General features: G+C 43.2%; 2 protein-coding genes across 3 annotated transcripts; one reads left to right on the top strand and one right to left on the bottom strand.

The window, feature by feature from the left end:
- Positions 1–851: 851 nt before the first annotated feature.
- On the bottom strand, positions 852–10,793 carry LOC134067212 (sex comb on midleg-like protein 4). Of its 2 annotated transcripts, XM_062522342.1 has the most exons (9): positions 10,528–10,793; positions 8,496–8,569; positions 7,615–7,877; positions 6,015–6,144; positions 4,941–5,141; positions 4,458–4,634; positions 2,991–3,212; positions 2,486–2,616; positions 852–1,962 (listed from the first exon to the last, which is right to left on the bottom strand). In XM_062522342.1, the coding sequence occupies exons 3-9, from the start codon at positions 7,843–7,845 to the stop codon at positions 1,837–1,839; spliced, it is 1,218 nt and encodes a 405-aa protein (XP_062378326.1). In that variant the 5' UTR covers positions 7,846–7,877; positions 8,496–8,569; positions 10,528–10,793; the 3' UTR covers positions 852–1,836. The 2 variants fall into 2 exon arrangements, with proteins under 2 accessions (XP_062378326.1, XP_062378328.1); XM_062522344.1 differs by lacking the exon at positions 8,496–8,569.
- Positions 10,222–17,110, top strand: afg1la (AFG1 like ATPase a). Its single transcript, XM_062522341.1, has 13 exons — positions 10,222–10,357; positions 10,765–10,967; positions 11,066–11,117; positions 11,218–11,319; positions 11,539–11,669; positions 11,841–11,940; positions 12,836–12,894; positions 13,584–13,666; positions 13,784–13,854; positions 14,295–14,395; positions 14,500–14,640; positions 15,111–15,218; positions 15,743–17,110. The coding sequence occupies exons 1-13, from the start codon at positions 10,240–10,242 to the stop codon at positions 15,869–15,871; spliced, it is 1,398 nt and encodes a 465-aa protein (XP_062378325.1). The 5' UTR covers positions 10,222–10,239; the 3' UTR covers positions 15,872–17,110.
- Positions 17,111–17,207: the final 97 nt, after the last annotated feature.

Here is a 17,207-nt window from a genome sequence, read left to right as displayed (position 1 = left end):
AGAGCTTGGTAGGTAAATCACTGAGGACTGTGCTTTAAAGCAGGATGCCGCAGTCAAGTCCTCGGTTTTCTGAGCATTGTAGGGGCATGGACAGGCCATCACTGAGCTTCTTGCTACTTGAAAATAAATGCATGACATCTAGCAGAAGCCCGCCAGACATTACTAGTTTCCATGGTAAATAATCAAGGCAAAGCTCCACTCTAGATTAAGATAAACTTTCTGTTTTAAATACGTCATTAGCCTCCCTCTTATGTGATTCGCATGGCACTGCCAATGGACAGTGCCCATCTAGGAAAGCAGGCCACTACAAAGAAGAGGTTTTGAAGGCACTTATTTGTCCATATCCATTTATCTCAAATGTCTAATTAGTGAGTGTTTCTTTCTATCTTTCTTTCTTTTCTTTTCAAAGTGGGGTCCACTTTACATTCTTGGAATCTTATCCTAGTGATCCCTTTTGTATAGAGAAATACTCATCTTCCTCATGTAAAAGTGTCTTTAACACATCCTTGGTGTTCTTCCCCTTATATGTCTCCTGCGAGCCAGGAAATGTCACAGGAAACCCAGCAGAGCTTTGATTAATTATGGTAATGAAGCAGGGGATCCGTGAAGCACTTGGAGCTAAAGATAGCTGTCAGTAAGTATGGGAGAATACGAGCCTCCTTCAGAAAGATATAGCTGCCCAGATTGATAAGGGAGAGAGAGGTACATGCAAGGACTGAGCACCAAAGAGAGGCTTCACTCTTTGCCTTTGTCTTTAGGCCAGAAGAGAGATATCAGATCACATCAAGATATTATATCTTTTAATTAATAGAGTAAATTAACCAAACCTTTTGGTTCATTGTAGTGGAACATTGGAATGATGAATTGAAATGAATTGAAACACTTTAAAAGGTTTTAAGGTGAAAAAAGTCCAAAGTCAGTTGCAGATCAATACATATTTGCTGATCAAAGTAGTCCCATCTGTTTTAATTGTGGCATGCATAGTAATTTATTTAAATAAGATGTTTCTCTAGAGGCACATAAAAAGAGCATCAAATCACATCTTTTATAATATTATTTTTTCCTTTATGAGATTAAGTGTTTTATGTGCATATTGGTTCTCTGAAAATGTTTGGAGAATTGCACACATATAAACAAGAACAGCAGGAATCAGAGAGAACCTGAGACAGCAGCCAATAGGAACTTCAGGTGTAACTGACATGATTGTATGCTGGTAGTATTAGTCACCAATAGGTCTGGGAAACTGATTTAAAAAAATCCAGTGTGATAACAAGCTATTACTGAAATTACCCGGTCCCGGTAATGCAGTTCACGCTCACTTAATACAATAGACTAAGACAAAACACACTCTCTCTCACACACGCACACACACGCACACACACACACACACTCCTTGCACACATAAATAAGAGATTGAGGAATGTCCACAGAATTACAATGCTATTATAAGACCACCATGTTGACTCAGAGAAAATTAGGGTGACGCTTTGGTCAGTGTCACCATGTGAAAATTACACTTCATAAAGCTTTTGCCAACAACTGCATGCCGACTCAAGAACTGCTACACAGTGGCTTCCTCGTACTGTACACAGTGGCTTCCTCTTGCTGATACCTATCTGGTCTATGTGCTCATTAAGGACCTGTTCTGCATAGTTTATGCATGTGTCAGATTATCATCCCTATGCAGAGTTGTTTAGATATACTTTTGTGGCCCACAGTATTAAACTAACCATAATGACAGAAAGTGGCAGATTGCTGCCGTGAGTGTAGAGGGACTAGGGCTGCTTGGCAGGGAGTGAGAGGGGGCAGCTCCCAAGATGGCCACGGGTCAGTGCCTCAGAAGCGACTCTGCTTCAGTTTGTCGATGTGATAGCACAGCTTGAGCGCCGGCCCCAGCTTCAAGCCCAAGTACTTCATGATCATGTCACTCTTCAGCAGGAGCAAGGCGTTCCCATCAATCTCCTGCAAATTACAAGACCAAGACAAACATTTCCAGAACGAGTTAGCGGCAATAAGCAGCCGAGCACCAAATGTAATTAGCATTAGACTGTAATTAGCATCAGGGCTTTCTAGAAGTGTCAGTGTAAATGTGGGAAGCTCTGCTTAATTAAGTAATGGGGTCAGCACTTATTAGAATGTTTTCACAAAATATCTCATAGCAAGGGGATGACTCAGATTTCAAATAGCCTGTGAGAGTATGTTTTACTTGTTTCTTTTAAAATAAGTATACTGAAAGGATATTGCCAAATTTAAAATCACCTAAATGTGCCTCACTGTCCTTTCTGAAATATCTCAAATAACAATTGATTTGCCAGAATCGCAGACTGAATCGACATCTTTGAGAAGTGCCAGTGTTTCCTCAAATGGAAACATCAGTATTGAGCACAGTAGGGGATATTCAACTCCTGGTGAGCAAGCTGAGGGCCCTGTGCTGTGTTGTGCTGTGCTGTCTTTGGTCATGTGGCTGAAGGTTTGTGAAGCATACATGCTTCCTGAACACGTCTATGTGTGGTCCCAGGGCCTGGGCGTCTGCCTCCTTGATGAACCAGATGACGTCGTCCACACTCCAGGTTGAGGGGTCCTTGCTGAGCGGTCGCTTTGGGGGATCCTGGGAGTCTGGAGAGGTGAGGAGGGGGATGAACAGCAGTGTGTCAAGGGAACATCATGGGAACAGGCTGAGTTTAAGGGAACATTTGATTAACATTTCCAATTTAATTAAGACTAAAATATATTATACAAATATATATAATATATCATATATATTCCATTCTGTCTATCTTGTGTAATAATTATCCTCATAGATATACATAATGGGTATAGAAACTATATATCATGCACTATATTTTTAAGAAATATTGAAATTAGACATCAGCGCCTTTTTTCGTCCTGCCACCTGGACTCTTTCCATTGCCGCGCAAGGACAGTGATGATCTCTCCCTCAAACACCTCTCCAGGAGTTGGCTATCACGTCAAACGCCTGCCTGTCCTACCTGCTCTGTTCCCCTCCATGAAGCTGCTTGGGCTGGTGCTGTGCCCACAGTGGGTGCTGCCAGGGGCCGCGTGGTGCTGCTGGCAGGAGCGGAAGCTGCCGTACGCGGGCTTAGACGGGTAGGGCGAGTTCATGCAGTTGAAGGCCGAGTCACTGGGGTCCACCGAGTAGCGCTGAAGCTCGGCGGCGTCGGACAGGTAGTCATTCTGCATAGGGCCCTCACCTACAGGGTAGCAAGTAGCAGAACTCTACAGTACCTGAAGTACAGGGCTTGACTAATGCAAATGGAATCCACTAATATGTGATATAATACATTTGTACTGCATATATGTACACTCTTAAAACAAATGTGTTGTTGAAAATAACACAGCTTGTGTTGTTTTTAACACATCTCTATTGTATGTCCAGTTGGGATAACACACTTTGTGTTGTTTCTAACACATTCGTTTTAAGAGTGTATGTATAAACAAATGTGTATTTGTATTACTTACAAGTAATCTGAATGGGAGTCATTGTGTACATTGTGCTCTAAGTATTAGCTTTTTGTAAGTAATATAAACGTTTGCAAGCTCATCATTTCAGCCTCATGTTTGGCAGGGCATGCATTGCAATCTTTATAGGTAAGGACTGGGCCAGAATTGAGATTGTGCCATTATTGCTGACAGAGCAGGCACAAGAAATTCTGTGACTCACAAATTCAGTAGATGAGGAAATACAGGGTGTGTCTGTCCAAAAGTGCACTACTGTTTCAAGGTTGTAAACACCTGTTTTGTGAGTTGTGTTATGCTATGAGTTCAGCTCCTGGTGCCAATGCTTTGGGGTGCACAAGGACTCCTACCAGCTAGGTGAATACCCCTGTGGTAAAGCATCTGTACAATTTACCCCCGAGGAGGCATGGTGGTAGTTCCTATTGTGGCAGCATCTGCTGAAGACTAATAGCACAGACTCCCATTCACAGCATACCATTTGCTTTTGCCTTTGATTACGAAGGTTGTAGCATTATAGGAACCTGGGAAACTATATTATATTGATATTAATTCAGGCTTATATGATAATGTTTTGTGTAATATGTACAGTATGTTGTAATGCATGTTTATGGTGGTTGGTGTTCTCCTCGGTGTAAATGTGTGTAGGTTTTGCCCTCATCGCACTTCCTACAGATGCAAATCAAATTTCAGCGAAAACTGACGGCAAAGTTGTTATCAAAGCGTATCGTATCATATCACATCACATCATATCGTATCCAGGGGTGTATCATATCACATAATATTGTATTGTATCATATAGCCTTTGATGATAAGACTATAAGACCATTCACCCAAAATACTAAACTTAGAGTACTGTCTACTGCTAACTGTCGTACTTAGTATCTTGATAGAAGCACAGGGTAGGGTTATCAGAAAAAAAACAGGTAAGACCAAGCGGTGCATGAGCTCTGTGGTCAACCACGAGTGTGCACACTACCCACCCGACAGTGGCATGGTGTCAGTTTGGTACGAGGGCCCGTTGTGCTGAGTGATGGGCTGGTCGCTGAAGAGGTTCTCACAGTGCAGGCTGCGGCAGAGCTTCTTGAGGAAGCGCAGCACGTAGCCCACGCTGTTCACCACCGGCAGGCTCAGCAGGTGCTGCTTCCCGTCGAACGTGGCTGCGGACAGACCACAGAGAGGGTCAGCTGGCCCTACCGGCTCCCTTACTCACCCCATAATGTATAAGAATGTCAAACACATGCAAGCATAAAACTGAGTTAGACGATGTGAATGTGGAAGTGAATTCCAATACACATATAATTCACTGAGACTATACTGTATGGTCAGCACTGCTGTTACAGATATAAAAGTAGGGATAGGGAGAAAAAGCAACCAAACATGAGGAGCACCGAAATTGAAGAACACGAATTGGATCAACAAAGGTGGATAATCTGATCTCAAGCTAGAGAATAGAGATGTCCCACCTGAGATCTTCTCTCCCCCGTAGCCCTGGGTGAGCAGGGTGAAGACGGCCTTCTGCTGGAAGGCACAGTCGATGCAGCCCTGCACGGCCTGCTGGAGCACCACGGACGGCCGGTCTGGCCCAAAGTGGTCGGGCAGCTGCTGCACCTTCTTCCGGTCCAAGTTGGGCCCCACATGAGCCTGCTTGTTTATGTAGATGCACACTGCACAGAAGAGCAACAGGGAGTGACGCTTTGTGTCCTTCGAATAGTTCAGAATAGAAAGTAGACAGAAATCCCACAATATCCTAGACAGGGTAAACCCCGGCCCGATCTGCCGGCGATTGGATTTCACTCTGTAGCTCAGGCTGGAAACCTCCACATTTTTCTATCCTACATCCGTTACAAATCTGCGGGGACCAATCACAAACTGGCTTATCCACCTGGCACACCCAGATCGTTGGTCTGATTGGTTGAAGGACTATCCAAATGCATAGTCATTTGAACTGTACCAAATCACGCCTCTTGTGGAGTAGATAATACAGAGCAGACTCCCCAGACTAATGTCTTAAAATCTTAAAAGATTGAGCTTGGTCTAGTGATAGCCAGGCTACCAACATCCTAAGTGAATTGCATAAGTAGATGTTTGTAGTTTGAACAGTGCGTTAAGCTACCTTTTGTTGATCTCAGAAAAATGGTATGGGACAGGACAAAAATTGCTTGTGTCAGATAATGGTAGTGGTGCAAGCTGCATGAACATGCTTTGATGAAAGCTGCAAGTTGGTTTATGAAATAATGACCGACCCCTTGATCTCTGTGCGCATAGTATTGGCAGCGTAGTGAAACTGTCTGTCTTTGCTCTGGCGTGACCAAACAACCCTTACTGGCCATGAGCTACATTATAGAATTGACACGTGAGCAGCGTTCAGCTTAGCCGCTCACATATGGCGGACTGGGCAGACTGCACAGCCTGAAACCTCCCCAGACACCATCCCCTACCAGTGAACACCTGGGCAGTCTGTTTTATCTGTCAGCGTCTGGGCAGTGTGCCTGGTCTCGGTGCCCACGGGCGGTGGCACGGAGGAGACTTGGCGTTACCTGTAAGCTCCTGGTCAGTGGACGAGTGGGGGACGGTGGCCGCGTCCTGGGGGATGGAGCTCATGTCCGGCTCAGGTGTGCTGCTGGGCGGGGAGATGGCCAGAGGAGTCATCAGCATCCTGGGCTTCAGCTGTGAGGCAGAGGAATGGAAGGAGACGGCCATTATAGTCCTGGCTGTGCTTAACTGAGTCTAGAAAATTACCGTCATTTTCCTCTTACTAATGGAGATAATTGAAAGAATGAGAAAGCAGATGGCTCTGTGTGTGACTCTGATTCACTGGATTGTTTGGAAGATATGGAAATGATCAAAGTCAATTGTGATATAGGTCAGCTGTGAGTCACAAACAGAAAAGCATTTGAATGGGCAGTATATTACAGTATTATCTTCTTACTCTTACATTCTTATCAACTGTCTTACAACTTCACATTCTTTCTCAGTATTACTGTACACGGCTGCTCAGTTGAACTCCTTCGTACACCAGACAGTAAGGAGCAGCTCCACCCAAGTCATGAGGAGTTTAGTGTCAAACTCACAGAGCAAATAAAGTTTGTTTATGCCAATTATATTATTTATGAATCTTCATAAAGCCAATAAAGATGGCTGACAGTTTCAAATAACACACTGAGCAAAATAAAAATATTTCAATTTTTTCCCTCTGAGTCTACAACTGAGATTTTCCTTCTACTTGATATCATATTATCTCCTGTAAGCCTTTCGTAAATCAGACTGCAAATGTACTATTATGACAAATACAGAAGAATACTTGGCAATCACATTATGGTGATTCAGAGGAATACACACTATTTGTCTAAGCCAAGACAGGCTGCAAGAAGACTAGAGAGCAGTTTCAGAATTAACCATGTGTGAGTATCAGACACAATGCAGGGTTTTCTTTGAAATTGAACACCAGCGTATACTTTCAGTAAAATGACAATAGTCAAGCTAGACCTTAAATGGCATTTGTGACAGAGTGTCAACCCTTTTCTGTGAGTGAGGGCCGGTAAATGAAATGGGATATGATCACATGGTAATACCTTCTTTCACTATTTAATTGCATCTTGAGAGAGAGAGTGAGACAAATCCACTCATTGCACCACATGATCATATATGCTGTAAGAGTGGAGGAAATGAGAGAATAATGCAAATCGCTTGGCAGCAAATGATGGCATTAATCTATTTGATAGTGACACTGTATATAATGAAAATTTCTGCCGCAAGCACACACTGGCTGATTGCCAGCAACTCTGTTATGAGCTTTACCAAATGACATAGCTACTAAAAGCCTAGCACTGTCCAAACCTATGTCTATCAAACATTTCATTTTGTGGATGGAAATTTCTAAATAGATTCACAAAATGGTTTCTCTCTATGCAGATGTATTATACATTCCAAATACAGTATCATGGTATGTGTGCTCTTCTATTTAGACATAGCTATGCTCTAAAGAATGACACACCAACTAGGAGGTCTGTAATAATACAGTCATAATGTAGCTATTCATCAACAGACACATAGGCTATTGTTACAAAGGAGAACCCCACACAGCCCCACATGCATCATGAGACAGGAGATCCCCACATCTTATCTCTACACACTGACCTTGAATCCTGGTTTTCTTCCCCTTTTCTTGGGCACTTTCAGAGGAGGAAGCACCTCTGGGTAGTGGTTGGGAAAATCCATCTTGGTGAGGTTGCGGTGCAGTGGGGGTCTGCCCCTCTTCCGGCCCGGAATCTTCCCTGTCGGAGCCGGCAGGAAGGAGGATGTTGCCGGGGGCGACTGCATCTCGCTGCCGCTGTCTGGTGTCTGTGCTGAGGCTGCAGGACCGCTCATCAGCGCCGGGACTCACTCACACACACGCGCACCTGGTGGCACACACACACACACACACACACACACACAAACACACATACATAACATATCTGCTCAAACACACATGCTTAAAATACACAGATGCTTGTTCACATACACACACACAGACACACACAGACACACACACACACACACACACACACACACACACACACACACCTTCTGAAACACACTGTACTAGCTCCTGGCCTGTTCACAAACATATGCTCAAATATACATGAGCACTTGCTACCACACATATGCCTCATCAGACCCATAGGCTCACGGGGACATATACCCAGAAACCAACATCGCAGATTCCCCTCTATCCAACACTCACACACACAGGCTCACACACACAAACACACACACACACACACACACACATATTCTCTCTTTCTCTCCCCCTCTCTCTCTCTCTCTCTCTCTCTCTCACACACACACACACACACAAAGAAAATGATGGAGGTAAAGCAGGCTCAAAATAAGTGCACACACAAAAAAACATCCAGAAATAATTTACATTCACAGTGGACCTCACTGCATAAAGCAAATGCACATGCTCTCGCTCAAAGCCCCACTCCAGTCCCGTCCAGGGGGAGAAACCCCCAGCAGGGCAGGGCTGCTGTTACCTGATCCTTATTCCCTGGGTCTCTGGTGGATGTCCTCTCTCCTCTTGGGCTTGCTAAGCTCCCTCCTGCTAAGCCTGATGCAGGACAAAGACAGATTCCTTCAGAGGGCTGCCGTAAAAGAAATTTTTCTCCCTGTCTCTCGTTCGTCCCTCTCTCGCTCTCTCCCTTTCCCGTTTTTTGCCACTCTTTCTTCTCCTGCTCCTCCTCCTCTTCCTCCTCCACCTTCTCTTCCCTCTGCCTCTGTCTGTGCGTGTCTGAGTTCCCCAGGCTCGCGAGGGCTCAGTGCTGTTGCTTACAGAAGCTCAGGCTGCAGACGGCTCATTAGACTAATGCATTCAGCAGTAGCAGTGGCAGTAGCGGCGGTAGCAGCGCGGAAGGGGGGGTTGTATCACCGTGGCAACACACACAAGAAATACCATCACAGCCATGAGCGGGGCAGCTGCATGCAGCCTCTTGTAAACAGACAGCGGTATATGGCTGACACAAACTTATATTTCTCTATTTTTATCCATTTATATGAAAGATTGACAGTGTGGGTGAATAACTAGCCTACTGTATAATGCTGAATTTATTGCCCATGACAAATTAAATAGGCTTAGCATGATGAGGGGGATTTGCCACAGTATTCTGTTCATTGCTCATCTGTTCATTGTTCAACTCTTTTGATCTGTTAGGCATTATCGTTTCTATGTTTCAAAAAATAACGCTATTATGTTTCTCAGTATGTTTATGTGTCTGGGGAGTGAGCTAGAGATTGCATGTGCAAGCCAATGTCTGTGTACATGCACTCTCCTAGAAACAGATCTACTGTTGTCATGGCAACAAGACCCTACTGTCTGAACCACAGTTTCTGCCTGTATGTTTGACCAAAGATTATAAAGCAGTGCTCTAGAATCTTTGATGTTTGACTTACAGAGATAGGCTACACTAAAATGTAAAGGAATTATAGGATAATGCATGTGGTTGCTTCAGTTTACTTTGATACTGGCCACACACCTTGCAAATGATTCTACACCTAATGTCATCTTCAGCCAGATCATGTAGTCTCAGATAGCTTACAAGTGTTATTCATTGTGCTTTAAATTAATGTGGCTTTTGGCAGCCATTTCTGGCCAACAAATGAATACACCAGACAACCAATGTGCCCAAATTGTGCTGTTGCCTCTCACCATTTCGTTCAAATAGCCTACCTTATAGACGATCAGACTGGTAAATGACACAGATAGTGGTTAGTGCAGATCCCTTGGCCTATAGCCTAGTGTTTGGTGCAGATACTGTACCTATCCTATATCCAACATATAGCCTATCCACTGAAATATTGAGAGGCAGTGTGGGACTTAAAACAGCACATCAAATGAATGCAATATATATATTAAAAAGTAGCTTACGTGATAATGAACGCTGACAGGAATGTGATAGGCCTTTTATTTTATTAGCCTGGCAATATTGTAATAGCCTATTTTAATATGCGACTTTGGTAGGTCCTTCCTCTTTATTTTACTGGTTTTATAACTATATCTATTGATTTAAATCGGGCATATGGAAAGGGAGGCTAAAAAGTAACATATCCTTATTTTAGTTCATTTCAACATAATGAGTCAACTCCATAGACAGTAAAAGATAGGTCAACTCGCGTTATTCTTTGCCATTATTTTTAAGACCGCATCATCCGCACTCTTCTGGCGATGACGTCAGTGCTGTTCTATCTCAAACAGCCAATAAAATTGCACAGTCTCAAACCAAGATGGCTGCGTGCACAGCGCCCTTGGGTGCTGCTAGCATTCGTTCTCTCTTTAGAGACCAATACTTGTGGAAAACAAAACTATTAACAATATCTTACAGTTTGAAATGGGTTACACGAGGTGAGTAATTTTACTTGTAGCTATTTTGATGACACATTTTGTGGTTGTCTGGTTCACCTGATGTTTCTAGCTAACGTAATCTAGCTAGCGACAGTGTCAGTCTATGTGGTGTTGACATTCGGAATGTTTAAATTATCTGCAAGCTAAGAGCAAAAATGTGGTTAGCTTACCTCGATCCTTTAGTTTTGGATCCTTGCTTTGTGTGTCATGATTTTCGGTTGACAATAAGATGTGTTGACCGCTTAGAAAGTGGAATTTGATACGGGGCCTTAAAATTGCTAGCCAGTTAACGCCAGTTTGGTCAGATAGTGTACTGACTGACATTACCCCCGTTTTACTTAATACATTGCCCTTCTGTCATACGTCGTGTGACAAAGGGAAATCTGTAATGCCCTTTTTTACTTCAGGATTTGCGACGAATGTGTTGTCACAGTCCGTTGAAGACCACCTAAGCCCCAGCTCCGGAGGAGCTATTGAACACTACACACGTCTCGTTGCAGAGGGTACTCTGAATGAGGACCCGCATCAGAAAACGGTATTGGAGAAGCTGGATAAATTGCAGCAGACGCTCAGGGGTTACGACAACCAACCTGCGTCCTTCTTTTCTAAGGTGACGCGAGTTTGGATGCTGTTCATAAATTAAGTGGATGTGTATTACACTAAAGTAAAACATCTAAAGCAGTTGTTTTGTGTTTTTGTGTCTTATAGATGTTTTCCAAGACCAAGGCACCTAAAGGTTACTATATCTATGGAGATGTTGGTAAGTTGATCATCTCTAGTGTGACTCACAGGAATCTTGAAAAGGGAATTTCATAGGGCTTTATTCACTGACTCTCTTACTTGATTGGTGGTGTTTGCAGGCACAGGGAAAACAATGGTCATGGACATGTTTTATTCCTATGTTGAAACAAACAAAAAGAAGAGGGTCCATTTCCATGGCTTCATGTTAGATGTGCACCAGAGTGAGTTGCTCATTTTCTTTTGTATCCTGACATATGAAGTAGCAATGTATCTGTTGATGCCTGTAGACTAGCCTTCATAGTTCAATTCTGTCACATTTTCTTTTGAGAATGCAAAGATATTGTTGTTCTATGTTTCATCAGTGTGGAAATGTATGATATTCTACGTGTTAAAGAAAGCTAAATCTAAAACTGGTACTGACCTTGTGACCTTACGTTTAGGGATTCATCGTTTGAAACAGTCTATGCCTAAGAGAAAAGCGGGAAAAATGGCCAAGTCCTATGACCCTATAGCTCCTGTTGCAGAGGAAATAAGTGAGGAGGCGTCTATCCTTTGCTTCGATGAGTTTCAGGTACTCTCAGCTCTCCCGTAGCTTATGACTCTGAAAACCCACAATGAATTTCTTTCATGTCTTGACTTATAGGAATATGAGCTCTTGCCTTATTTGGAGAACGGAGTAAGTGAAAAATCACCCTCAGATGTAGACACATCAGGATTGTGTTTTCTCTTCTGTGCATTGTAGGTGACTGACATTGCAGATGCAATGATACTGAAACAATTATTTGAAAACCTTTTCAAAAATGGAGTTGTCGTGGTGGCGACCTCCAATCGGCAGCCAGATGGTAAGCTACTGATTGACTCCCACGACACATTTGATCAAGAGTTTGGGCGGCTGTATGTACAAAGAAAGTGCTAATACCAAGTTTTTCTACTAAGCTATCACTTCATTATGTAAACAGCGCTCATCATCCATCTGCGTCCATCCGCGTCCCCTCTACAATGTCAATTGCATGCCCACTGAACCACAAGCGTGTCGAATAGAGCGACATTAAAAAGTATCAAAGTTTAGCGATCATACATGACACTAAGATGTCACTGAGCAGCGGCATACAGAGTAGGCCTAGTTGTTCTACCAATCCACTTTAAAAAAATACTTGAACTATTTACTGCATGCAGAATACTGATTCAGCTGTTTCTAAACATTTCTCTAATTGATGCATTTAACTGCAATTTGGATTGCAACTGCTTTTAAAACGGGCACAAGTTTTCACTGCGAAACAGATGGGTGCTCTTTTCATATATGGTGGAATACCTAATCAATCACTATTAGCACTTTTTCCCTTTGTTTGTGCGATACTCCCACTTTCCCCTGACCCTCCTAAGATTGCATGAACAGAAAAGTGCAAATATCCATTCTCAGTTCCCGTGACAGGCAGTCTGCACTTTTTCCTCAGGGCAGCCTGTTTGTACATACCTCGCCGTGTTTTTACGTGCACGTCGCAAATCAAATACGCCTGAAATCGGCGCAAAAAACTTCAGTACATCTGGCCCTGGGTGTCCTCTAGCACAAACACAGTTACTTTAGACAGAATAGTGACAACAGTACATATCATTTTAATGGTGTATGATGACAATTTGCTTCTTTTTGGAGCATGTGGCGGTAGAAGAGGACGGGGAGGGCTCAAGATAGAAATGTCACAGATTATGACCCTTGCGTCTGGTCTCTTCCATTTGCAGACCTATACAAGAATGGACTACAGAGGGTGAACTTTGTGCCCTTCATTGCTGTGCTAAAGGTTAGATTTCTGTTTGTGTTCGTATGGATCTCTGCAGTAGGTGACCGGGATGATTGCTTGTGCTGTTAGACGAAATGAATACCGGAAGATGACCTTCTGCGCTGTATGTGTAAACTAGAGCACCGTAGGCCCATGTTCCCATTTTAGTGTCGCTGAAAGCCACTAGCAGTGGGCTTTTTTTTTTTGTATCATTATTATTTGAGAGCAACAGCATGTCCCTGAGCTGGGGGGAAAAGAAGTGCTGGATTACTCAGACCCTTTGTGTTTGACACCTTTGGAACACAATTAGTCGGCAGTGTTTAAAATAACAAATGCCATTCCCCTGAGCTCAGCTGAACGAGGCGGGCTGGAGTGCTGTGGTGGAGCATACCGTGCCTGTTTAGATGGGGAGCTTGAGAGTCCTCTGCGGCAGCGGCGCTGAAGCCCTCTCTTTTTGGATCGACACTTGAGTCGTATGAGGTCATCGCATTTCTGCATTATCAAAATGTACGCTCATGGGTATTATGAGGTCATCTGTTTCTTGAAGCACCTGTAAACAGTTTTTAAAAGTGATGCTTGCAAGATGTATTTTGGGAACCAGAACAAATCCTTCTGGTGTCAGCCAAGCTATCCAAGATGTGAAGTCAGGGACTTTTGCATGCTCGCTTGCACTCTTCCCATCTCTCATAATTTCTGTATTCACACTGCAGGAACATTGCCAAACACTCCAGCTGGACTCAGGAATTGACTACAGGAGGAGGAATCGTCCTGGCGCCGGAAAGCTCTTCTTTCTGTAAGCAATGATATTCTGTTGCCATGTCTTTAATGTATATTTGAGCAGGGACTTGTTAGAGTATTTTTCAGAATATTTTTTGCAGTCTCTTTTCAACTCTGTCTCTTGTCAATTCAGCACAAGTGACCCAGATGTGCACGCCACCTTGGACAAGATGTTTGATGAGATGGCATTCAAGCAGAACGATAGTAAGAAGGTTTTTAATCATTCTTAGTGTTACTATTGTGTTGAGTGTGCTCTTTAAGCTTGTGTGTGTGTGTGTGTGTGTGTGTGTGTGTGTGTGTGTGGCCATGGTATGTTGTATGTGAGTGCTGACATGGTATGACAACTATGTGAGTTGGAAAGTTGCAGTTGTATACGTAAAGGTGATGTATGGTGGCTTGTGGAAGGCCAAGTCTTGATTCTTGCTGTTGTGTGCCTTGAGGTGTCATGCAACTATTGCTTGCATCTTGGGCTGTGTTGGGTGAAACCTGCTCATGGTGAAGGTTGGAGTCTTTAAGTTCTATCTGTGCTCCATCTTTGAAGGAAGTCACCCAACATAAATTGAAGTTCTTGCGTTCGTCACAGCTTCTAGTGTAAGTCTGTTGTGACATGGCTGTCATGGTAACATCGCCTTGGTTTTCTACAGTAACGAGGCCGAGGACTCTTAACGTGCGCAGCCGGAAGTTGTCTCTGAGCAAAGCATGCGGGACCATCCTGGACTGCACGTTTAACGAGCTGTGCGACCGAGTGAGTGAGCCGTTTCTCTCCGTCCTGTTTTTTCCATCTTCAGCAGGTAGATGGCGTTTCGTTTGATTTGCTGACTGAAACTGTTTTTTTTTTACGTCCCTCAGCCCTTAGGTGCCAGTGACTACCTGGTGATTTCCAACACCTTTGACACAGTATTCATCCGTGATGTTCCTCTACTCACCCTAGCAAAGAAGACACAAGCACGACGTCTCATTACTCTCATAGATGCTCTTTACGATCACAAGGTGTGACCTCTCTCTCTTTTACTCTGCCACTTTATTTCATGTTCTAAATGTACTCTCTGTTTAGCAGGTATAATTCAATTAGTTTAGATTAGAAGAGATCACATAGTCAGGATGGGTGTAATCAATGTCTTGCAGATTTGAATGCCGTTTTTTTTAGTATGACACTGTAACTGCACTGTGTACAAAGCAACAAATCCATCACATAACTCGTTGGTAAAACGTTGGCATGCTGCAGTGGCTGGGTAAAGTTTGTCATGGTTACAGGCCTTTAGATCTAGAAATGAAAAAGCCTGGCCAAGGACTCGGAGAACAGCCTGCGATTCAGTTTGATGTTTGCATTACTGAAATCTTGCCCTTTGCTTCACTGAAGCACAGTAAACATGAACAAGCACTGTTACACACTCTCAAAACACTATTATTCAGGATATTAACGACAGTTCTGACTGTTTTTGCTCATTTTTTTTCTCTAGGTTAGAGTTGTGATTCTGGCTGAAGCCCCGTTAGATGATCTCTTTGTTCGAGACGCACACCATGATGACCATGCCCATGAGGTGTTGGATGAACTTGGTATTAAACAGGTAAAACATCATGCTTTGATGTTACGTCTTCCACAGCTGTGGGTGCATTTAATACTTGTCTAGATCATTGTCAGCCTTAGGGAAGGTGTTTCTGACATGTGCCTTCAATTATTTTATTTATTGAGTTGAGAATCCTATTTATTTTAACCTTTTCTGTGGAGAGTCTCAACACTGCCCATTTTTGAAATCATGTGCAGCAAGTTTTGGTATAATCCTCAAATTCATTATGATGTGTATATGGCCATATGTATTGCAGCTGTGACTCAAGATGAACCATTCCACGAATATTTTAAGAAAGGTTTTTAGAACATGGCTTGCAAACTATATTTTTTCTGCAGCTTGAAACATGTATTTCTTATGTCTGTCATGTGTCCATGAGGTCAATCAGATTGGATGTTCAGCAGTAGCCGAGATCTTCATTCTGTGTGTTTGTGGCCTAGTTGAGCTGTTGGTTAGCAACAGTTGTCATCAGCTTTCTACTCTCCAGCACCAAAGCTCAAGCGTCCTCTTTCCACACTCTACAGGATGCGGGCAGCAGCCTGGCCATCTTCAGCGGAGAGGAGGAAGTGTTTGCCTTCCAGCGGACCGTCTCCCGCCTGACCGAGATGCAGACGGAGGAGTACTGGGTCGAAGGGGACCGCAGCACCACGTGACCCAGACTGGACTTGTGTCAAAGTCCTCCGAAAATTCCGGCAGCCCCTAGATGGTCAACAAGTGCTGGCTTGTGGACAGAGGAACACTTAGAAGGGTGGTGGTGGTCGTGGTGGTGTGCAGGTGAACATATGAACTGTGGTCAAATGCTCGAAGAGACTGCTTTCTGATGCCAATCCAGTTCACTTGATTGGCCTGACAGGGATATTGGATATATCTATCCAATATCCCACTTCTTCATATACTGTAGGTACATTACCCCAGTTGTCTGGATTCAAATGATGGGAGGTGTGTGCGCTCTGTAAGTAGATGCCTATGCCTGGATCAGGCTGTTTTTTTCCCTCTTCAGGTCCATGTGGTGAGCTGGATTGGGGTCACCCTTCAGTGACTTCAGGGGAATTTGGAGACAGCCAGGCAGACCAGGCTGCTGATTGAGGTGTGACTGAAATAGCACAGAGCCACTCACTGTCGCTTTGTAGAGCCTAGTATGACCCACAACTATCAGACCTGCTCCTATAGGCATCTGTTCCTGTGCTCAACACTACCACACTCACTCACCTTAAATGCGACTTTAATCTGTGTCATGGGATCAATCTTAAGAAACTTGCTATTGAACTGGATATGAATATGTACTGTATGCCTTTTGCACATGTTCGCTGTCTCTTTTGTTTTATCATATAAGCTGCTGGAGTTTTAATGCCTTTTTTAAAAGAAAGGGATAGGTGGCCTTGTGGGTAAAGATGGAGTTTTAAGTGATGGTCAAATTATCATTATTCTCTCCTTTCTGCAGTTTGTGTCAACATCAGTCTTACTTTTTAGTCATCAGAACTTGTTGCAGCAGTGACTGTGTACTTCACTATCGTGATTACTGTTATAATAGCTTCTGAGTAATTAATTTGGACTTTACGGTCTCCACCTACAATGGTTAAATGCATCAATGCACTAGTTACCAAGCCTAGTAATCCCTTCTGATTTTCCATTCAGGATTGATTCAGATATTTCTTAATAATAATAATAATAATAATAATAATAATAATAAGATTGATGTTGACTTGCATGCTAGAAAGTGAGTTTGATCGGTTGTGGAGAATGATCAGCCCAAACTAAACAGTACAGTAAAGTAGCCTAGGCCTACTGTTAATCTTGGGATATGACATAATTATGGTGTACATACTTTTAAATGGAAAATGACGAGTTTGAACAAATGAACAATTATTTAAGTAAACAATTTATTTATACAACAGGATGGGTGTATGTTTTGTAGTCCTGTATCAGTACGACTGTTCTTCCCAGCTGTCCTTGCAAAAACACAGTAGGGAAATGGGTTTTGACATTTCC

The sequence above is a fragment of the Sardina pilchardus genome, chromosome 20 (genome assembly GCF_963854185.1).
Source record: "Sardina pilchardus chromosome 20, fSarPil1.1, whole genome shotgun sequence".
Taxonomy (NCBI): domain Eukaryota; kingdom Metazoa; phylum Chordata; class Actinopteri; order Clupeiformes; family Clupeidae; genus Sardina; species Sardina pilchardus.
This window is presented reverse-complemented; position numbering and strand designations above follow the sequence as displayed.

Excerpts from the sequence above, each read along its gene's own strand:
- afg1la (XM_062522341.1), top strand. The coding sequence starts at position 10,240 with ATGGCTGCGTGCACAGCGCCCTTGGGTGCTGCTAGCATTCGTTCTCTC. Across the intron at positions 11,320-11,538 it reads CATGTTAGATGTGCACCAGA|GGATTCATCGTTTGAAACAG; the intron begins GTGAGTTGCTCA and ends CCTTACGTTTAG. Across the intron at positions 15,219-15,742 it reads ATGAACTTGGTATTAAACAG|GATGCGGGCAGCAGCCTGGC; the intron begins GTAAAACATCAT and ends CACACTCTACAG.
- LOC134067212 (XM_062522342.1), bottom strand. The coding sequence starts at position 7,845 with ATGAGCGGTCCTGCAGCCTCAGCACAGACACCAGACAGCGGCAGCGAG. Across the intron at positions 4,635-4,940 it reads CGGGGGAGAGAAGATCTCAG|CCACGTTCGACGGGAAGCAG; the intron begins GTGGGACATCTC and ends GTCTGTCCGCAG. Across the intron at positions 1,963-2,485 it reads TAGACGTGTTCAGGAAGCAT|GAGATTGATGGGAACGCCTT; the intron begins GTATGCTTCACA and ends TGTAATTTGCAG.